The following is a 22,913-nucleotide window of genomic DNA, read 5'->3' on the forward strand; positions in this document are numbered from 1 at the left end:
GGCATTCACACATTCAGAACTGGGTTCTTACTTAGCTTCCACTTTTATCATCCTATCACAGTTTTGACCTCCACCTCTGGCTCGACCCCACCCTCTCTCTGGATCTTTGGGTTTTTCTGCCTTCATCATCATGATGATGATGATCACCACCACCACCATCATTATCCAATGTCCAGTCTACATCTCTCCCCAGCAGGGATGTCGAACTCATAGCTGCTCCCTGTCAGTGTGAGAAGTTTAACTGAACATGAGAAAGTTTTTCCACACGATGAAAAAAAATGCCGTCGCAGGAAGTGAAAGAAATCTGTCAGCGCGACTGTTTGAGCTTAAACTGAGAAATGTGTAAAATTACAGCAAAGCTCTGTAATTTTAACACAGAAAGTTCCTGTTCATTCACAGTGAAAGTTTTTATATTCTTTATTCATTTATAATTTTTCATTTTCCAAAGACATCCAGCGGGCCGGATCAAAGACTTTCCCGAGCCAGATCTGGCCCTTGCACCTTACGTTTGACACCCTTGCTTTTACTCATTGAAAACAAAGACGGGAGTCAAATCATTTACACTGAGCTCACAGCACTAATGTTGGCAGGAAAACACAGCCTGAAAGGTCAAAGTTCATCTGAACACCTCTGTGTGCTCATCTCCTTTGGTTCTCCAGAAGTCCAAGCAGCAGATCTCCTGCTGTGTCAGGTGTGACCGAGTCACAGGAGATTGGAAATGCCTCTTCCTGTTACTACAGCGTCACACCTCCCAGCTCGCTGTTGACGGTTTCTGCTGTGAGCAGTCCAAACACCCCCACCACCATATTTTATTTTTTTAATTAAATTGAATCATCGTCAGCCTTTCCCGCCTGGCTGCGAGCTACTTCACGTGGAGTGAGCAGCAGGTGATGATGTGGAGAGTCTGCGTTGCTTGGTAACAGATAAAAGCTGCACAAAGGACCACCTCCCACGCCGCACTCTGATTGGCAGCTGCTCGGCGACCTGTTCGCACACAGACGGCGTCCTTGAGACCAAAGCACACACAGACACACACTGAGCAGCTGTTGTTGAGTTTTTATTGAATGAGTGAAACGTCTACAGAGATGAGGCCTCGCAGGAACAAATCCAGCTGCTTACAGACAAACATCCAGATGTTTTTTCCTCTCTGTACATTCGGTGAGATATGTTCTGAGAAATGAGGCCCGGCAAACCCCCCCCACCAAAAATAAATCAAGAGTCAAATCAAACCCACGCAGGTCCTCATCACACCTGAAGCACACCTGAAACTCCCTCCTCCTCTTTGTGTGAAGGGCTCTTCTGTTCTACTAAAACTGCCGGTCTCAATCAATTTCAATCAAAAATGACGTAAATTATTAATATTGATGATTATGATTATTATTTACATCCAGCTCAGAGACTAGGAGGATCGGTGGTTTCTGACTGCCGTCATGTTAAATGATTCAGCTTTATTCTGCGTCAGCACTCAAGCCATTTATTAACAGATGACTTTATTTATGTACACTTTTTTTTTTTAACTTTTTTTCCTCTCACAAGTTTCACAAATTATAATTTTCAGATTTTCTCTGATTTGTTTTGGCAGAATTCTCTTTTGAGTTTTTAATTCATTAAAATATTTTCTCAGGCTGTCATTTCCATTTTTCTCAGATATTTTTGACCAATGATTTTAATATAATTCTTTTATAACAATTTTCCCAAAGAGCTGCGATGGATTTGTAAAGGTGCATTTCACTAAAACGCGCTGGAGCGCCAGTGGAGGCCATGTTAAACTCACTCCTGTAAAACAGGAGCATGACGCGTTCCCGGCTTTTCCAAAATATCGGAATATAACAGATCTGTCTGAAGTTCAACCGGCCGGGGAGGCTCGAGTCATTTTTCCAGAATTAGGAGCTTCAGCTCAGAAACTCAGTTTTAATAAAGCAGAACCTTCAACTCTTTCCCTCCACTGCCTCCACACCTCCACTCTCGCTCCGCCCCCTCCCACCTGGATAGTTAAAGCCTAAGTCTATGTTATAAAAAAAAAAAAAAAACATCACATTGAAAAGAGGGAACAATTAAAATATACATATATTATAAATGTAAATACTCGCTCGGCGGAGCTCAGTCACACTATCATTGGCATAAGAAAGGATGGGTGGGTGTGTGTGTGTGTGTGTGTGTGTGTGTGTGTGTGTGTGTGTGTGTGTGTGTGTGGGCACGAACACAGCGTTTGAATGAGCGTCACTTCCTCTCCGGACCAAAGAAGAAAAAAGAAGAAAAAGAGGTGTGGCTGATACGAAGGTGTGGCATCAAGTACCAGCTGCCTCCTGATTGGAGGCATCGAGCGGCGCTGAGACTTTTCCTGTTCAGTCTGGATCTACGATATTTAACCGATGATGTAATAAATAAAGCGCGGCGAGTCGCTCAGACTGAACGGCCTCGTCTGCCGCTCGTGACGGAGGGAGGAGGGAGGGGAGGAAAGGAAAGGAGGCAGGGAAGGAGAGAAGGAGGGAGAGGAGGGGGAGGGTCTAGGCCTGAGCGTTGGTGCCGTTCTTGTCCGGGGGTCCGGTGCTCGCCGGCAGGTTGTTGAGGGAGGGCGGGGCCTCGTGCTGCTTGCTGTCGCGACGCGGCGGCATCCTCTCGTTGATGCGGTCCAGCCCTCGCGCCTCCTCGAAGCTCTGGATCTTGTGCTGCGGGTTGAAGCCTTGAATGGCTGCGAGGAAACAGGAAGAGGTTAGACACGAGGAGACGTCAAGCACAGCCGGGTCAGAAGGTCACCGCCAGCGCTGGATGCCGCCGTCCAGCTTTACTTTAAAATGTATTTTCAATGTCTGCACGTAATGCTAATATTTTATGACACATTTCAACGATTTCTCCTAAAAATAAATATCTGGTGAAAAAAAATCATGTTATTGTGTAAAAAAACTTTCCAGTTTTAAGAAATATTTTAAAATAATTTTGAGATTTTTCTTTAAAATTTCAGTAAAATACTTCTATTACTTTTAACAAATTCCATTTAATTTATAAAATAAATTGTCAAAAATGTAAAGAAAACATTTAATCAAAATTATTTTCAGCAATATTTTTGTACTTTAAGGATATTTCTAATTAGTAATATATAATTATGGCAATTATGTTAATATTATTTAGATATTTTATTATTTACCATTTAACATTTTAAATTTTAGTAACAGATTAGTATTTTACTACAGTATTTTATTAGCGTGTAACATCATTAAAAATATTTCACTTTTTATTTTAGAACTTGTGTGTGAACTTTTGCTGTCCTGCTGGCTCGTTTCTGACCCACTGCACAAACAGTCACTTTTAAAAACACGAAGAGAAGGTGAGGAAACTTACTTGAAACAGGACAAAGACAGCATGAAGACAAAGAAACAGGTGATCAATAATCAGCTCTCACATTAGCTCATAAAAGGTTCAGGTTGAACATTAGACACCAACAGCACAGACATATTTCAGAGTGGGTGAACACAGACAGTCACACAGAGAGTCGGAGGGTCGGTTGCATACCTCGTGCCTCTTCTGCCTCTACGGTGGCTGTGTAAGCGTGAGTAGAAGTGCCATGCCAAAAAACCAATGGAGAGAGAGTGGGAACATTATATATCAATGCATTCAGTCAGTCACGTTATCAGTCCTGTTAACATGGAGTCAATCATCATACAACCCCACCCACCCCCCACCACCCCACCATCCTGACCACAGAGTCCGAGATTAGAGCACAGCTAACATCTTCATTGGGTTTATGGGGGTCTGTCAGAAACCGCAAAGACAAACCACCCGCGCCTGACTCTACCGTCATATCAAAGTGACGATTTTGGCGTCTAAACGTGACGCAGCTCCCAATCGGTCCTGATTCAGTGGTGCAAAGTTCATGCCGCCAACTCCGACCTACCCTGCTCTGAAGTAAGACCCGCTGGTTAGTCTGACCCTGGTGATGATGGTTTTTACCAGGGGGACAAAAGGTCGAGGTTCAGGCGACTACTTTAACATTTAATATGAATTCACCTCCATAAATACAGACGTTATACATATAACCTGGAATATTGCCACAAGCTGCAGCTGATGAAGTGATCTACATGACCAGATCAGGACCAGGAGTGTGGGTGAAGTTTTCAGGCTTTGTAATAATAAGTATAATTAGCCATTAATCCATGAAAATAAGTAAATGTAGTTTGATATGTGCTTGCTCTCCCTGCAGCCGTTCGTCTTTGAAGGCCAGTGTGCTGCAGAGATGTGCACAGGTTGGTCCGTCACAGGAGAATTGAGGACACTCGACATTTCCACCAGGCTACATGCTGATGAGGCGGGGGCAGTTTCTCGGCGGTTAGTCTCTCGGTGTGAGTGCAGGCATGGGGCGGTTAGTGTTAGCTGGACTCTGGGTTAGTGTTTGGTGGGATGTTCCGCTGCGCTCGCACTCACCGCTCTGCAGAGTCCGCCGACCGCCGGACAAAACACCGAGGGGCAGCGTCCCCGTCGGGGTCAGCCCCTTCAGCTGCAGTACGCTCTCGTTCTCCTCTCTGTCGACACACAAACACAACATCATTAGAGAGTGTCAGCTGATCGTGTCACCGATGAGGCACAGTTAACTTCAAAAGCCTCCAGACAGGAAGTCTAAATATGACGGCGTGATGTTTTCAGAGACAGCACAGATGGGAGGAGGAGGTCACTGCTGCACAACAAACCTGAAAGAAGAAACAAGGACTCCTCCTGACCAGGTTCACCAACATTCTACCAGATTAGCTCTCCAGATTATTGTTTATGATATAACCAGAGCTCAAAGCTCCACACAACCTTTCATAGCCTCCTGTGTGTTTCCTGTGTGCCAACACAGCAGAAACTAGGAACAAAGCATGTTTGTAGAGCTCCAGCTTGGGAGCCTTTTTAAGCTCTGCTTAGGTGGAGGTACTCTTTATTAGCAACCACACTGAGATGCAAACACATGCAAACCTCTTTCTCAGTTTTCTGAGGAAAGCTTGTTCCTCTCCACCAGGAGACAAGTCACCTGTTTAGTCTTTTACTGCAGATGACGGGATTTGCAAAAATAACTGAAACATGAAGTGATTTTCATAAAGACATAAAAGCTGAAAGACGTGGTCAATCACTGGCCTGCTGCAATTTTTTTTATTCACCCTTCTAATAAATAAATAATAAATAATAAAGGTGCTGCTCTATCCAGACAACACACGGCTATTTGTTCCTACTCGGCTGATGTCAGTTCTCTAAAGAAGTCAGGGTTGAATTCATCTGTGGCTGAACTAAATGTTTAGTTCTACTAAATTACTCAAACTGTACAACAAACTGATTTGTTCAAACATAATATTTGTTTAGGTCAAACCCGAGTAACTGAAGCCAAGTCTAAATACCAGGCAAACACACCCTCGTTTGTGTTGGTTAGGTGTGAAAAAATCCCACCTTATCAGTCCGACTTTGTCCAAACCACACCGACTTTTCGCCTGATTATAGCCAAAGCCAATCAGAATTCAGAACGCTTCTGGTACCAAAGACTGTCCATTTCCCAACATGTCTAAATATTCATGTGCAGATATCTGTTAAACCTGTTAGTTTAGAAAGCATTAATGAGCTTCTGTTAGCAGCAGGTCCAATGAAACGCTGCTGAGCTGTTCAGATTCCCGTACACGGGCCAATATACATCTGGTTAACTGGTTTAAACTTGACCTGTTTTTTCAGGCTTTTGTTCTTTGCACGTGTCTGTATCTGTGGTTTTATATCATATCTGATATCCTGGGTGTGGGACCGTTTCATTTGATTTTATTATAGTCCTAATTTTCATTTTATGATTTGCACTTCAGTAAAAAGACACCAAGCTGTAATGAAACAAAGTTCTCGGTTGAAGAAGTGAGTGCAAACAGAAGTAGAATTAAACTGCTGATAGAGATCAACTCAGTCATAAAGACGGACTGAAGATAAGGAGCCTGCGATGCTTTCCTGAGCCTTAAAATAACAGCAAGACATTTTCTGAAGAGGAGCAGTCACACTTTAAGGACAAATTATTCTGACACACTTCCACAGAATCAAAGGAGGACAAATATAAACGACTGAGAAACTCATTAGCCTTAAATCAAAGTGGAGCAAAACTCTCAGTACCGTGCTCCAACAACCTCTTTATTCCACATTTTAGAGTGACGATTAAAAAAAGAAAGAAAGAAATCGTACAGAAAAAGGACTTAAACCGTCTCCTGCTTCTAAACATGGCCCTGATGTTAAAGAGTCTCATTGCAGTATAAACTTCACCCAAACCTTCAGGAATATAAAACACACCTGAGCACGGAGAAGACGCGAGCCATCTTTCCAATCGCCCGGATCTTGTTCCTGATCACCTCCTTCCTGACAGCCGGAGCGCCACCTGAGGAGCAGAATGGAAAAAGTCTTGAAAAGTTTGGTGGCATTTGAAATGAAGAACTCGATCTATACTGCGGAAGCTTGTCAGGGTCGACGAAACGTTCGTAAGGATATCAAGATGCGAGTCTGACTGTTTTTAGAAATTGAGGCAGAACTGGATTTAACCAAGACATCTGCAGAACACAGTGAGAAAAACCTCAGAGCCAAGCAGCTGGGTCGGAGAATTCAACCGTGTGAACCAGCCTTAAATCAGAAATAAGTAACTTGTGCACAGAAATAACAAATACACAGACTTTAAAAAAGTCACATGCATAGAAAAATACACCGAATGTGCAGACTAGTTATGACCTGATGGGAACTTCTAACTACCACATAATAATTTGAGCAGAGGAAAAGTATATTTTTAAGCAAACAAATTGGTCTAAAATTTCACAAATTCAGTGAACCGTCACACGAGAAAACAGATGATGCACAGACATATTTAAACCCAATGAACCCGAGCACATCACCCATGCAGCGAGTTTTCAGTAAGTTTAAAGCATTATGACACATTTATAGTTCAAGTTGTTTCTCCCAGGGGTGTCAAACATAAGGCCCAGGGGCCGGAAGCGCCCTAGAAAAGTAGCTGTCTTTGGTAAATGTGATTGAGGGAATACATTTTGGACTTTTAACAGTTAAAAACATTTTCTTTCAATCTCAGTTTGCTGCAGTAAATTTGATCCAGTTTATTTTCCGGAGTTTTTTTTAAATTTAATTCCAGAGCTCATCATTCAAAAATACCCAACAGGCTCCTCTTTTTTCATCATTCCCCGTCCACACAAGTAAAGACTATTTAAAAATAGTTTCCTCAGTTTCTTGAGCTTCAGGCCGACACTGATCGAGCTGTCGGAGTGGATTCACAGTTCTGCCCATTTCCTGCTCCAGGTTTTTATTCCTGAACACTCGTAAAGCAGCTTTGTATGCACAATTCAGAATAATGCTTCTATATCTGATCCTGAGCCTCAGCTCACTCTGAAACAAGCTTTTTTTTAGCTCATCTTCCTTTAAGGAAACCATGTTCTGATTGTCTGCCCTGGTAAACAAAACTTTGACTCTCTGTGACATCACAAAGATCCAAGACTAGAGGAAGCTGTGATAACCTGAGTGTTTAATGCACACGCACACAGCTCGATGTCGTCTTCCTTTCAGAGACCTGCTGAAGTGTTCTGAGCATTAATGATTAATTCAGAGGATGAGTGATAATCTGAGCTGACCTGTAACTCTGACGGAATAAAACATTTATTTCTTCCTGAATCAGTAAGACTGTAAACCCCACAGCAGGTATCTCCTTCATCTTCCTCATAACCGTCTCATTGTTAGCAGAGATTATCACAGTAATAATCAGCGAACCACAGAGGAGGCGGGGCTAATAGCGACTGCGCTCTCGCAGTTATGAGCCAAACTCGTTCTAACAGCTGCCGCCACACATCGACTTCCCTCAGGGTTTCACTTCCTCCCTGAGCCCCAACGCATCTGATTCATTTACATTCAGTGTTAAGCACCCGCTGCAGGTCGCCATGGCAACACGCCAGATACTACTGACAACTTTTTTTTTTTTTTTTTAAGGCTTCTCTGACTCGCCGGCCTCCACAGTCAGCCTGTCAGCACTTCCAGTGAAGCTGATCTAAACCAGAACATCTCAGCCCTGCTCTCTATGACATCACAGAGATCCAAAAGTAGGGAAAAAAAGGGGTAAACTGGGTGTTCAGAGCAGTGTGCATGCTGAGCTTTGGGCTCACAGAGATTACTGAACACAGACTGAGCTCATGATTAGATATTTTACCATGAAAGTCCCACTGGAACAGCAGAGACATGGATCAGATCCACTTTACATCAGCTCGACTGTAAGAAAACTAAAGCTTTCAGCACAGAGTCGTGTTTTTATCACCGCCATCAGAGGTCAGTGTCGTGTGTTCAAGGATAGTCTGATATCCTGTCTCACTGCTGCGAGCTGCACTTTATCTAAGAAAACCGCACAGAATTCACTGTGAAGACAGTGAAAATAAAACGTGTGAACCTGCTGCAGGAGGTATGTGCGACACCCTCGTGACCATGTGAACCTAACATGGCAAGAAATGCAAAGGTGCCAAACTGCCGTCCGTGCAGGCCGAGCCTTACTGAGCATGTGTGGAAACTAAATGGGTGTGGCTAAAGGCGTTCTTACCCTCGCCCGTGTCGTCGGCTTCGGATAGGAGCTCGTCATCGGAGCAAATGTTCAGCACGTTCACCAGCATCTCCGTCACTGTTTCAGAGGACACACACAGCGGCATGTCTGATTGGTTATCACAGAATGCAAACTTTAGAAAGATCCTCCCTCCTCTTTGACCCTCACCTTTCTCTCCAACGAAGGGCAGAGACCAGGTGAAGACATCCATGAAGTTGGGGAGCCAGTAAGGGTGAGGGGAGCAGTTAAACTGCCGAATGTTCATCACGTTGTTCTCGTATTTCAGCACCGCCGCTGAGGACCACACACACACACACACACACACACTCATTATCTTGACTCCATCAGCCTGCCTCCTGCTGCCATGGTTTCCCTCCTCCTCTGGTCCTCTTACCTTTGTTGTTGTACACATCCAGGTAGTTGGGAGCCGAGAAGATTGTGATTAAAGAAGGAAACCCCGTCGTCTGACTTTTCCTGTACATTCGATACCTGCCGGAGAAAAATGGACGGTGCTTTAAAAACACTGCACTTCCTCTAAAATCCACGAGGGGCAGGCCGCACACACACACGGTCATGAAAACACACTTTTGTTTATAAACAGCCGTAATGAACTCACCCAGCGTCCTGAGCTTCATGTGCTCGTATTACAGACAGCAGGTTATTGTTCATCAGAAAGTCACAGACTGCCGGGTAACTGAAACACACACACAACAAGAAGAGTTTTAAAGAACGGCTTTTACAAGACACACACACACACACACACACACACACACACAGATGGAGGTGATCTCACTGAACGTGATGAGCATCAGAACCGCCTCCTCCAACCCACCGCAGTTACCATGACAGCTAAGAGGGCTGCTCAAACTCGAGTATGACAAGCGATGCTGAAAGCGCTAAAATTAGGATTAATTAAGGTCGGGGCTTTACACCGGGGGGGGGGGGGGGATCAGATCCTCACAGAAATGCCAGCTCACTTCAGAAAATCATACCCCCCACACACACACACACACACACACACACACACACACACACACACTTCCTGAGTTTTTTTCTTTAATCCACACTCACTCAAGTAAAAGCAAAGCCCAGAAATGAATCCCCTTCATCACTTGACTAAAGTTCAAGGAGATGATTCATTCAGCAAACCACACATTAAAGAAGATGGAGGCGCCTTCATGAAGCTCAGTCTGCATGGGTCAGGTGTGCAGGTGATGTCACACAATCATCACTTAAACCTGAGTTTAAGCCTGAGCCTGAGGCCACCAGCATCATGCAGCCCGAGGCTTACAGTTGAGGAACATTTCAATTTATTTTTGTATAACACCAAATCACAACAGCAGCTAACTCAGGGAGCTTAATAAAGACCCCACAGTTATCACATGACACCCTTTGAGCAAACGCTTGGCGACATTTGAGAGAAAAAACTCCCATTTAACAGGATGAAACCTCCAGCAGAGGTCACCGATGCTTCGCGTCAGGAAGTGCAAGAAAACATTCTGTCTTAAAAACTGCAGGGAGCTATCGGTTTACTTTAATAAAGGATACACTTCCTGTATCGGTGATTGATAGGAGCAGACTTTTATTGAGCAACGTTTTAAAAAAAAAAAAACAGAACAAAAAAAAAAAAAACCCCAGACCTTTTTTCTGACCCTAAAAATAGAGACGGGAAGTAAACTTCTGATGCTGCTGCCTCTGTTCTTGAATTATTTCACGTTAAAATCGATGCAGCGTCACATTTTTCTCTCACTGTATATGTGGCCTCCACCCTAAGTAAGGCCGTCTTTACTTCCTGTAGTGGTGTGGGTCTGTGTGGATCCTCCCAGTCAGTCGTGTCCAGTGATGGGTCTGAGACGCCGTCTGAAGCGACCCAGATGCTCACTCAGGTTTGTGTGTGCTGACTCGGTAATAAAGGCCAGACGGCCACAAACATGCTCGCTGTAATGAGTTCTGTAAATGTCGAGCTACTGAAACAAACTAATGGTGGATAAAAGAGGCTTAGGAGCAGCTTTCGTCGCCCTGTGACTTCCGAGCAGTGTCAACGCTGCAGATTCAGCTTAACTATTAAGACAGAGCAGGGAATGCTAATATTTATTTTCAGTATCTGTGTGACAGCGGATTTAACGGCACTCACTTATCCACAGATAAGCCATTGTTTGTAAAAGCTTTAATCAGCTCGGATTAACAGAGCGCTCTGCTTTTTGGTGCTCGGGCGGCAGCAGCGTGGCTTGTACCTGTAGAAATAAGAGCATCCTCTGACACTGTTGTGGCAGAAGTGTTCCTGGGTCTTCTCTGAGCCGTAGTCCTCGCCCGGGTCTGACCACAGCAGGTCGCACATTGGCCCGAATGCCGGAGGCTCCTTAAACCGGTCCAGCTGGAAAAAACAGGAAAATTTCAGATAATTTAAACTCTAAAAGAGAATGTGTCTGTGAGGTTCTCAGTCATCCAGGTCATCGTAGTCAAAGGAGCTTGCAAAGAAAAGCGTCTGGACTTCTTTAAGTTGCTTGAAGACGTTTCACCTCTCATCCGAGAAGCTTCTTCAGTTCTAAGGTCAAATGGTGGGGAGTCCCAGATTTAAACCTCGTGGGAGTGTCCCCCCCCACAGAGGGACAAAAGGATCCCCTGATGATCCTCTAATCGCCTGAGCCAAGGTGTGAAACTGGGTGTGGGTCCCAATCAGCCAGGGTTTCAGGTGAGCTCATTGTGAAACCTCTCTAAAAGAGAATGTGTTTATAAACCACCACCAAGAAGAGTAAATCGTTTCCAGCTCTGATTCTTCGCCTGCCGGCTCTTCTAATATCTTGATGCATTCTCAATCATCCAGGTAAGTAAATCCCAAAAGGCTGATTCTGTTCATCTGGACGTAGCGTTTTCAGTGGGAGAAATGTTTTGTCACTCATCACTCATTAAGGATCAAGGAACTGACCTCACAGCCCCATTGTTCCTTCAGTGGGCTGGTTTCAGTCATTATGTAAATGTACTGTTTATAAGATTGTGGAAACCTGCAGTCAGCTGAGACTGAAGAAGTCACTTGGATGAGTGACGAAAGCTTCTCCCACTAAAAACGCCATGTCCAGATGAACAGAATCAGCCTTTTGGGACAAGAGCCAAACTCTCTCTCAATAACTCTCTCACTCTTCCTAAGGCCCTCCTCCCTAAAAGCACACTTTCTTCTGATTGGCTGACCCCAGTAAGCCAGCCATGGGCCAACACATGTCGTAAACAGAGAAGTCAGTGAAGTCAGATTCAGGCTTGTGGTTTATAAACATTTACAAACATTTACGTTATTATTAGAAACCGATGAAAAATGCAAAACTTCAGACTATCAGTGACGTGCCTACTGAAGACTCTGGCTGTCAGCCCTTTCGTGATGTAACACATCTCACCTTTCGTATGTCATCCAGGCAGGTGATCTCAGGGCTTAGACCTCCGTGCACACACAGGAACTGCTGGTTGAGGAGGGCGGCCAGAGGCAGGCAGTCAAACGCCTCCATGCAGGCATCGTATACACGCTCAGAGTACTTTATCTTACCTGGAAACGCACACACACCAAGGTCAGCTGCAGTCAGATAAGCGGTCTCTGATGCTGGTGTGTGAGGACAAACACTTACACTCCTGCTTGAAGGTGAAGTACTCTGTGAGATGTCGGCACTCGTGGTTGCCTCTGAGGAGGAAGAGGGTGTTGGGATGGTTGACCTTCAGGGCCCACAGGTACAGTACACACTGCAGTAACACACACACACACACACACACACACACACACACACGGATAATCGTGAGAAACACCATCACCTGACTCCACGTGAACAGTTCTCTAAGACTGATGGAGTTAACCGCTCCTGGGTCCAAATTCTCCTTCAGTTAAACAGTCCAGCTGTTGTTGTGAGTGATGTGAGATTTTAAGGTGGGGAGAGGCAACACCGTCATGGTGAAAATAAAGCACAAACATAAAAGGTTTACGCTGAATGTGACATAATAATCAGGATGATAACGTTGGATTATCATTCCCGGTTCACCGCCATGACTGAAGGTGGAGGCCGGCAGAGGAGGAGGTCTGCAGGCTGTGAGATGACTAACAGCAGCCCGATGCTGTGAGATGATCCGCCGCTGTTTACTGACTCTGACAGATTCATTAATTATGGGGGATTAGTCGATGCCATTATTGATCGCTACAGGCCGTGGCCGACAGTCCTCGAGCAGAAACTCTCGGTGCAGAGGGAATACGAGTATCATGGAGAAACCTTCATCTCCATCAGGGAAAGAGCTGCTGAAGCACTGACATGCAGTAAACCGGCAGCTGACGGACGTCATCCTCAACCTCCAAACAAACCCACGGATCCTTTCAGCTGCCACTCACTCCTGTGTTTTTGTGCACCACCTGTTTCAATTTAATGTTTTTTCTGCTCTGAAGGCGTCGAGCTGTTCAACTGAGCCGAGCGCAGAGGAAGACGAGAAGAATAACCAGTGTTGGAGTCGGGCTGCGTGCACGCTGTCATTCCTACATGCAATTATGTAACTTCATGGCGCTGGTAAAGCCACGGCTTGTGTCAGACATGGGTGACTTTACGCTCGTGTTCCCTTTGTTAGTAAAAGAGCAGCGGCACGCTTCACCATTCAGCCTTTGAAAGATGAGACTGGAGAGAACAGCAGGAAAACAGCAAGACAAAATAAAACTACACAACCTCAAAGAGAGGAGACGACCTCAAGAATTTCTGGTTTGTGGCTAAAAAGTGAAGATTTTTAGCAGTAAATGAGATTCCTCTTAGTTTATGGATAATCGGCAAAACTGTCTTTTCTCCAGAGAACAAACAGTTTGTGCATCAGTCTGCAAACATGTTTATTTGTGCTACAACGTTTTAACACGGGGGCCGACTCACTGCTGCCTGCGCTGGACGTCACAGGAACTGAAGCATGCGGTGCTGCCATGATCATGTGGTATGACTAAACACTCAGATTTGAGCTGCAGTTAAAACTTCTGAGAGACTTTTTCTGCCCAATTAAATGTCTGAAAAGGTCAAAAAACACAAAAGACATTAGAGCAATCAGCTGATTCAGCCGTGACTCAGAGTCGGGACACGCAGCACGCCGTTCGGTCTGCGGCTGTTGAGTCGTCTGGAAAACGAGTCTTTATGAAGACAAATGACCTCTAAACTAACAGAGTTCAGTCAAGCATCTGCTGCTGCAAACTGAGTGTGACTTTGAAACAGGACGATGACACACGGCGTCTCTGAGGTCCAGGCAGAGCTGAGGAGGAGGAGGAGCAGCTCCAGGATGTCCACTAATCCCAAACAAGGAAGCACGACGGCAGCCATACAAATGTCAGCAGCTCCATGCCAGAAGACGCCCGGTGCTCCCTCTGATGGGGCGCAGCTGGAGTTTGAGTTTGTGTGTTTGTGTAAGTGTGTGTGTCTAGCAGGGTGTGTTTGTGTGGAAGAGTGGGTGTGGCAGTCAGGGCGGCGAGGGGGCAAACAGTGTGCCTTTTATTACCCATGACTATTTAAAGATGCCCTGCAGAGCCGTGCGGGCCGAGTCTCCAAATGTCACGCCAGGATTTCTGTACCAACACATCCTGACAACTCCAACACAATAAACAAGACGACTCCGAGCTCTGCACACACTCCCACAACACCCAGGAAGGCTGAAGACGCACAGCAAACCTGGACGGGTATAAGTACGCAGGAGCTAACGAATAAATGAGAGAACGCCCCAACTGCCAACTAATACCCACAAAACAACCCAAAAAAGATTCAAGACAAGCACAAAAGAAAGACCGAAAACAAGAGCCAAAAAAGGAAGAAAACAACCCGAAGACAAACAAAGTGACCCAAAAAACAAAAAAAATAATGAAAAAGAGACAAAACAAGAGCACAAAAAGTATAAAAAGGCAACAAATGACATTTCTTTCCTGTGCCGAGGAAGCTACAGACACGCACCTCGATGCTGAAGTAGCCTCGGTCTACGTAGTCCCCGAGGAACAGGTAACGGGTGGTGCTGGGGGACCCACCCACCTCGAAGAGCTTCATCAGGTCGAAGAACTGACCGTGGACATCTCCGCACACTGCACATACAAACACAACAAGCTCAGCGTTACTACAGCCGCTTTCAGACACAGGCTGAGCTGAGAGGAGGATGATTATGAGCTGTTGCTCATGCAAAGCTGTAACATTAGCGTTAGCAGACCGTGTTCTTTCATCATTAACAAAGAGGAAAACATGCTGGTGATAAATTCTCAGCTGACATCTTTAAATGTCTCTGCACGTCGCTGACATACCAAGTGGGCGGGGTCAAGGCGAGGCTTTACCTGTGATGGGGGCTTCCACCTCAAGCATGCATTTCTCCTGCCGGAGGATGGCGGCACCCTCGTTGATGATCCGCAGGGCCGTCTCCTCCTCCAGCCGACCCTCCTTTACCAGATGGGCCTTGAGCACCTCCAAACTGGGCCTCCCGTCCACGTACAGCTCTTTGACCGTCAGGCGGTCTCCAGGAGGATACGGCACGGCTGCAGAGAGATGAAAGAGAGAAGGGACACGGTTACACTGTGACCTCATACAGAACACACAAAACCTTCACCCTTTAGTTTAAAGGGGCTCCATGCTGTTGTTCAGGGACAGAATTGATACTTTTTAATGATGATATTTAATGATATTGAACAGGAACTCGTATTCCTGTCCTGCTGACAGGTGATCGCTTGCTGTAATCTTTAATAAAGGTTGGTCCCCTGTTCGGGTGTTTTCTGGCTGTTTTTGTGCTGTAACATTCCCACGCTCAGATAACGCCTCGTTAGGAATGCTCTTATCATCAGCGAGGTCACGACGTGCCTTTGCAGCACACCTGAGATCACCCGGGTACCCGCGGCTTTGTTTGCAAAGAGCAGGCCCGCTGACTTCAAATCCAAGCTTATCCAGGTCACACCTCAGAGCCAACCACGCAGGCCCACAGGCAGATCAGCGTCGGTGAGGTGTCCGCGGCATGTCGGGGCTCGTCCTGAACACAAAGCAGCAGAGTGTGGCGGCGCGGCCCAGCCCTGCAGGAAATACCAAGCAGCTTATTTCAAGAAAACCCGTCGCTGCTCACAGACTCCAGCAGGCAGGGCCGAGCTTCTACACCCACGGTTACTAACGTTCCTTAAAGGTGTTTGGACCAATGCTGTAAAACCGCTGCTGTAACAACTGTTACTGAGCAGCTGAGCCCGAGCAGATGCACTGCAGCAGGAATCAGAATCACAGTTAAAGAATATATAAAATATATAAAGGCAGGAGGAGAAGGACACATGACATGACTGTCTGCTCTCACCTGCACGGTCCAGGTCATGTGATACATTTATGACCTGGAATCACCTGTGTCTGTCTACATGAACTCAGTGACGGTGCAGTCAGACAGGCGGGTCAGTGTGCGCTGTGATTGGTCACAAACATGTATTTTGTGTTTTTATCACCTTTCCCCGCCACACCGGCTCCGACCGCCCAGTTCACCTGCTGTGAGGTCAGAGGCTGTTTGGTCACCTGACTGCTGCGGTGACATAAACACGGTGATGCACCGAGAGGAAGGTCTAAGAAGACGGGAGCAATCACGCAGACACTGAATGTTCCTGAACACTCGCTCCTGGCACGGCGCTCTAGTTCAGCACGCAGCTCTGAAACCAAACCAGGCCGCACGTGTTCAGCCAATCACGTCGCAGCTCCTCGTGAACTGGTTCATCGAAGTAAAAGCAGCTGCGAGTCCCCACCAGACAAATTTATCTGCCCGACAACTCGGAAGTGAGAGTGGAGTGTGTGAAGAGAGAGAGAGAAAAACAAAACCACGATTGTGAAAAGGAGGTGTTGCCGACCGCTGCAGGAAGCGGTATTCAAATAACCATCAGCAGGAGGGACACAGGAAGAGTGAAACTGCTCAGATGCTTAGTAAACTCAGCCGCCGCCGCCCCGCACTTTGTTTGCTGTTGAAGCCACGCGGCTGCCTGCCAGTCAAACATAAGCAAAGCAGCGAGCCGGCCCAGCACAGATGGCCGCTTGTTTCTGTCTGTGCAGCCAGCGAGCAAACACCAGCAGGACACACAGAATCAGACCTGAGTGCAAAGAAACTTCACTTAAACAAGCAACAGCAACGACAGAACCCACGGACTGAAGCCCACATGCCAAACATGGAAGACCCCCCTTCCCTTATTTTTATTTATTTATTTATTTATTTTTTGGGGGGGGGTCAGTGCTGTCTATGGACTGGTCTGAGGCCAAACCATCACAGCTAAGGCTTCAGTCTGAGCCTCACATTAACGCCGCCATGCAAACATCTGCACGGACGAGAATGACAACTCGTTAGATAAGAAGCTCATTTTCATCTTGTTTGCATATATATGAACTCACAGCTTCCTGCAGCCGACGCAGCCATCGATAACGAGCAACGTTAACGTGACCGACAGAGAAAAGGAACTGCTCAGGAACAAACCCCACACAGCCGAATAACCCAAACTGACTCATCCACACAAGTTGGAGCAGGTCGGGCTGACAGCTTCACATTACTGTTAATAACCTGCAGTTGTGTGTGTGTTACTTTCAGTCTTGCCTCGAGTTCATACTTGAACACCTCTGCACGACTTCACGCATCTACCACAAACCGAGGTCAAACGCTAGCGCCTGTTAGCTTCAGCGTCACACCTGAGGAGCAGCTCTGTCATCACCTGGATGGTTACCACCTCCTTCCCATCCTCCCTCTGCTCCACTCTGCGTGTGAGGAGGTGCACCCACAGCAAGGCTAAGAGCAGCGAAAGGAGAAACTAACGTGAAGTCTCTCATACTGAGCTCCAATCACACCATAAATACCCAAATACCTGTCTAACTTCATGTGACCCTTAAAGTGCTGCAGATGTGCACCTTTTTGACTGCACAACGCCCGAACGTACAGGGTGAGGTTTGGCGTGTACCCCTGAGCGGGACAGGCCCCAGACGGCACTCCGTGCTCGGGCCCACCCCAAAAAGTCTTAACACCTTAACCACCTTAACAGATCAGCATTTTCCTTCCTTTTGATGTTGGATGGAATAACCATAAGATTATAGGCTTTGGAGACCGTGCTGACCCGATTCTCTGTGGGTGGAGTGGACGGGGTCCAGGGTGGAGCTCCATCACAGAGGCCAGGACAGCAGAGCAATCCTGCTGCATCCTCCAGCCCAGCTCCATCAATCATGAATGAGGACAGAATCATTACACATGCCGAGCGAGGCAGACGGCCCGACTGACTCGATTACCATCGGTAACTAAACCAAAAGGCCAGAACACACATGCACGCGCACACACACAGGGTTCAACAGGAAGCTGCAGATTGGGCTGCTGTGATGAACTACAGCCATCAGCAGCAAGCTGCTCAGCCTGAAGTAATTACATAATTCAATCGAGCTGATTCAGGGCTGCAAACAACACGTGGAAACATCCCAAAGAAAATTCCCAGAATCCAAGTAGGAGCTGTTCTCTGTGACCATTCCCAAATCAAACAGCAACCAGGTTGTCATCAGAGAAAACCAACAGTGAGGCTGAGTGCTCAGGGCAGCTTATCAGAAGGATAAGGTTCTGGACTTTCAAAAACGAACTGATAAACTCTTAGAGTGGATCTGGAAATCCATCCAGATATTCCTGGAAGAGTTGTTGTGTTGGTGCTCACAGATAAACAATCAAAGGTGATTCTGAGCAGGTAAATCCAATCAGAGTCGGCCGTATCGGCTTCCTGAGCGGCGGCACCGGCATTAAGGAGGTCTGTGTAATGACCAGTGGCCCTCCTAAGCTTCTCAAACCCGGTGAGCATATCAAACATGACCCCACCTGCTGCTTCACCCGACACCACAACGACTCAGAGAGAAAGCCGTTTTATTCTCCAGCAACCACCAAACTGGGCTCCAGCGATGGCCCATCTGTGCAGTGCTCCTGATCAATCAGCATACATTAGCCGGCCTAACAGTCGAGTCTAAAACACGCTAAAAACGCTCAAATTCATTGATGCTTGGAGCAGCAGGAAGTTATTTTAGGCTTCAGTGATTCAACAGGAACCAGAGTTCACAACCCAACGCCGCCCGTTTGGAGACACAACTCCTAATAGCTTCATTACTTCCTGTTTCATCATGAAGAAATGATAACGACATTGAACTTAATAATTTTATTCATCTACTGTGTAATAAGCAGGTCTTATAAAACAGTAGATGTTGGTGGGGAGCAGTGTCTCTCAGACTCATGAGCCTTCTGCAGATGAAAAGTTCTGTTTAAATCTAACCGGATAATTTCATTGATGGCTAAAGTGGGCAATAACAACTTTTTAAGGTGCCATCAAAAACTCCAAAAATAAAACAAAAGCAGAAGTAAAGAAAGACACTATCCACCACCATTTTAATATTATTAATATTGTTTCCTGATTGATAATAATAATAACCATGTGGTTATACACTGTGAAATCGCCACAATCATAGCATAACATAAACTAAATAATTTGTGAAATTAAATGGCAGAACATTTCAAATATAAACTAAAACACTAATGATACAATAAAAAACTAAAATATAAATGAAAAAAAAAATCCAAAATAAAGATGAACTGAATTATAAAACGTAAAAAATAAAATAAAAATATTTTCATTAAATTATAATAAATTAAATTGATAGGTCTTTAAATGTGGGGTGTGTGTGCAGGGGTTCGGAGAGCCTGTGATGCTGAGCAGGAGGTTGCCTCCGGGCTCGGATGGGCTCGTCTCGGGGGTGTTTGTTCTGCAGAGCGGTGAAGCACCAGCTGCTGCCTCTCTGAGAGCTCTGAACACCGCAGAGAAAAACCGCAGCAGCAGAACGTGGCTCAGTCCTCCACACAAACCTCAATTTCAAACTCATTTTCCATAAACACACACAGCGGGGCAGATTCGGGGGCGGGGGGTTGACGAGGCCAGTTTATTCACCCCTGAACCATTACGAGGCCAGCTGCCTGCCGCACACGGGGCGGTGTATACCCGCGGACAGGATCCAGGTATCCGCGGCGTCGTGCGGACTTTCCGCGTGAACCCAAGCATCGAGCGTGGCTTGACGGCGGGCTCTCACACCGCACACCTACATCTGGAGCTCAGGGCTGCTAAGCTAAAAGGCTAAGTTGTTAGCTGCCGCGGCATCGATTAGCGGGCTGATTGATTGGCCGGACTGCCTGTTTCCCCCTGCCTGGTGGAAGAGGCGTTAAAGCGGGCAGCTCGGGGAGAAATCACCGCTAACTGCGGCTCTGACATCCAGCTGCTCACATTTAGCGAAGCCATTAGCCCCGACACCCGTCAACTTCCTGCCCCAGGAACGCGCTCTAAAGCCGGACAATCACGTACCTTTGACGGGCCGCTCCGTGGTGGAGAGTTTGCTCTGGTCTTTGGCCGACATGCTCCCTCCCTGCGGGCTGCGGGCCGGAAAACAGGAGAAATTCCGAACTAAACTGGACCGATTCTTCCTGACGAGCTAGCAGGCTAGCTGGAGCGAGCTAGCCGCGCTAGCTGGTGGTGGGGCTGGGAGCGGCGGCGGCAGCGCGTCCCTCCGCGTACAGGGCAAGCGAACCGAGTCGAGCTGGAGTCAGACCTGACCAGGGTAGGGAAGAGGGAGCGAGGGCGTCCGTTTCACCGACAAACCGGAGCCTCTCCGCTCTGCCCTACTCCTCTCTGCGGTGCGGTGATGCCGACCCGCGGTCCAGGCAGGAAGCGGCCCGGGCAGCAGCGCCGATCTCTGGCTTCAGCAGCACCGAGCGGCGCGGCGGATCATGTCTCGGCTTTATCCCGTTATTCTCGGACAAGGTGCATCTGTTCCAGGCCGCTGCGCTTCAGTTTTTTCCTGTCGTGATCCGATGTGTCGCCCAGACCCTCTGTCGGATTACAATAATCCGCCGCAAGCGGATTTCCTACAACATGGCTCAGCACGGGCGGGGGGTTGTGGGTAATGTAGTATTAAAGCGGTATGAATGCGCCTCCTTCAGAGCCCACTCAGCGCGTGCACCGCACTGTCAATGGAAAATAACTGCATAAATAAAAACTCTGCTGTCTACGGTGTGAATAGATAAATAAAGTAAAAATACACAATGTACGGAAAATAATAATAATCTCTAATAAAATTACGGATAAAAAATTACAGATACATTAATAAAAAAAATACACCCTACGGAAAAATTTAAGAAATAAAATTAAATAATAAACACACTATGGAAAATAAAAAAGTTTCAGTAAAAAATAATATTAAATAAACACTGTCTGTGGGGCAAAATAAATTAAAATGCAATGTCTTTGGGATAAAATTAAAAATAAACAAATGAAAAAAGGGGGAACATTCATTAAAATAAGCGTAATATAAAATAAGAAGCCCGAGCCGAAAAGTTTCTCTGACACTGTCTTGGAAAAATGTTTAATTACATACACTGTTTACGAAGAAAAATATTATCCTTAAAAACCAAAGTTTCATTGTGACAAAAGTAATATTAGTCTTTAACAAACAGTGAACTCTAAAGAATGGTTTCTTGGTGTTTATTCTAAACTTCGTTCTCAACGTTTAAAGTTTTCATTCTCATTTCAATAAAATAAAGCGAAAAACAAGGAAGTGTCTGATTTAAACGCACTCACAGTAATACTTGTGCTGCGCATTACATGCTGTTACACGCTGAATATGATAGCACACTCAGCAGATCTGAAATACGTCACAAAGAGCCACGTGTGCTTCACTGTCACCTGTTGTTGGATAAAAACATTTAAAATTGTTGGATCTTTTTTTTTAAATTAAGTTCGGCACCTGCTCTGCAGCACGGTCTTATTTTCCTCACGATGACGATGAAGAGGCCACCTGGTTTCTGACGTCACGTGCTGTATTTGTTGGATGGATTTTGCGCAGCACAGAGCTGAAGCCAAACACCACAGCGCCTCCGTGTGGTCACTGTAGGTAATGCCAGCAGTGACCACACGGCGTCCCTTAATGAGCTGAAGGTCTCAGGGCAGGACGTCTCAGGTGATCCTGAGCTTCACACTCACACTGAGAGCGTCCGGCACCGGTTCACTGGTTTTAAAAAAACTGAGTTCTGAATGCTGTGATAAATAAAACATGTATTATTGAATTATTACACAGAGCTGTGAATAGCTCTCAGTCTGTCCAGGGCCGGAAGTCACTCAGTTTCATCACAGAGTTTGATGAGATTTTTCACCTGAAACTCAAAATAAAATCATATAAAATATCATTGAACTAATGAAATAAAATTGGGGCTCAAGAGTTGGGCGTTCGTCTTGTAATCAGAAGGTTGCCGGTTCGAGCCCCAGCTCCGACAGTCTCAGTCGTTGTGTCCTTGGGCAAAACACTTCAGCCGTTGTCTACTGGTGGTGGTCAGAGGTCAGAGGGCCCGGTGGCGCCTGTGTCCGGCAGCCTCGCCTCTGTCAGTGTGCCCCAGGGCAGCTGTGGCTACAATGTAGCTTGCCATCACCTGTGTATGAATGGGTGGATGACTGATTGTAGTGTAAAGCGCTTTGGGGTCCATAGAGACTAAGTAAAGCGCTATACAAATACAGGCCATTTATCATAAAAAGAGAGACGGGTGTGGCCTCGGCCTTCCTGCGTCTGATGTTTGACTCAAAATAGAAACACTTGTTGGGCCTCCTGAGAACCGAGCTTTCACCGAGCGCTTTCCATGTAAGGGGAACTTTGCAGGACCAAAGGCTCCCACCTCAACCCCCACAGGGCTGGTCAGTTCAGATTATCACTGTGTGGCATCTGCATCCCGGACAGCTGCTGTATATAAAGCCTCTGACCCCAAATCATCAGAGAGCAGCATCAGAGTTGATGAGCAGAGATGGTAGGTGTTCTCTCACAGCCCATGGTTATGCTTTTTATACAAATCACAATTTGAAATGTTACCAATGAAGCTAAACGCTCAGAGACCTAACAGAGCGAACCGGATTACTCTGTGTAATACAGTTAATACACTGTATTCTAGATGGTAAACAGTAGTACAATAAAGTTACACTACTCTACACCATCTACAATACAGCACAGAATTATACTACTGTGTATCTACTATAATATAGTTATATTTAAATATGATCTACTAATACATTTATAAACTTCTGTACACCGTCTAGAATACAGTACAGAGTCCTGCTGGTGGCCATCGCTCTGAGGTGTTTCACCCTGCAAATACACTCTTATTTTTATTTCAGCAGTCGCTGAAACAGGTCGGTGCCTGCAGCGTGCATCAAAATGTTCGACCCCGACGACAAAGGCTTCATCCACAAAGAGTTCTCACGCCAACGTCTCCTTATTCAGGCCGTGATAGAAAGTGAAAACACTGAGCGAATGAAAGTGTAAAAATGAAAAGGGCTCGCTTTGGA

General features: G+C 46.0%; 1 protein-coding gene across 3 annotated transcripts; it reads right to left on the reverse strand.

The window, feature by feature from the left end:
* Nucleotides 1–1,041: 1,041 nt before the first annotated feature.
* Nucleotides 1,042–20,473, reverse strand: ppp3ccb (protein phosphatase 3, catalytic subunit, gamma isozyme, b). 3 transcript variants are annotated; one of them, XM_085413269.1, is made up of 14 exons: nucleotides 19,893–20,473; nucleotides 14,865–15,062; nucleotides 14,497–14,621; nucleotides 12,175–12,286; nucleotides 11,950–12,095; nucleotides 10,798–10,937; nucleotides 9,180–9,257; nucleotides 8,958–9,052; nucleotides 8,732–8,857; nucleotides 8,564–8,641; nucleotides 6,280–6,364; nucleotides 4,420–4,517; nucleotides 3,511–3,537; nucleotides 1,042–2,683 (listed from the first exon to the last, which is right to left on the reverse strand). In XM_085413269.1, the coding sequence occupies exons 1-14, from the start codon at nucleotides 19,942–19,944 to the stop codon at nucleotides 2,508–2,510; spliced, it is 1,536 nt and encodes a 511-aa protein (XP_085269395.1). In that variant the 5' UTR covers nucleotides 19,945–20,473; the 3' UTR covers nucleotides 1,042–2,507. The 3 variants fall into 3 exon arrangements, with proteins under 3 accessions (XP_085269395.1, XP_085269394.1, XP_085269396.1); XM_085413268.1 differs by having other exon boundaries at nucleotides 1,042–2,692; nucleotides 19,893–20,472; XM_085413270.1 differs by lacking the exon at nucleotides 3,511–3,537 and having other exon boundaries at nucleotides 1,042–2,692.
* Between the last annotated feature and the right edge of the window lie 2,440 nt (nucleotides 20,474–22,913).

The sequence above is a fragment of the Rhamphochromis longiceps genome, linkage group LG7 (genome assembly GCF_057381845.1).
Source record: "Rhamphochromis longiceps isolate RC_006_pf linkage group LG7, R_longiceps_female_GT1.1, whole genome shotgun sequence".
Lineage (NCBI taxonomy): Eukaryota > Metazoa > Chordata > Actinopteri > Cichliformes > Cichlidae > Rhamphochromis > Rhamphochromis longiceps.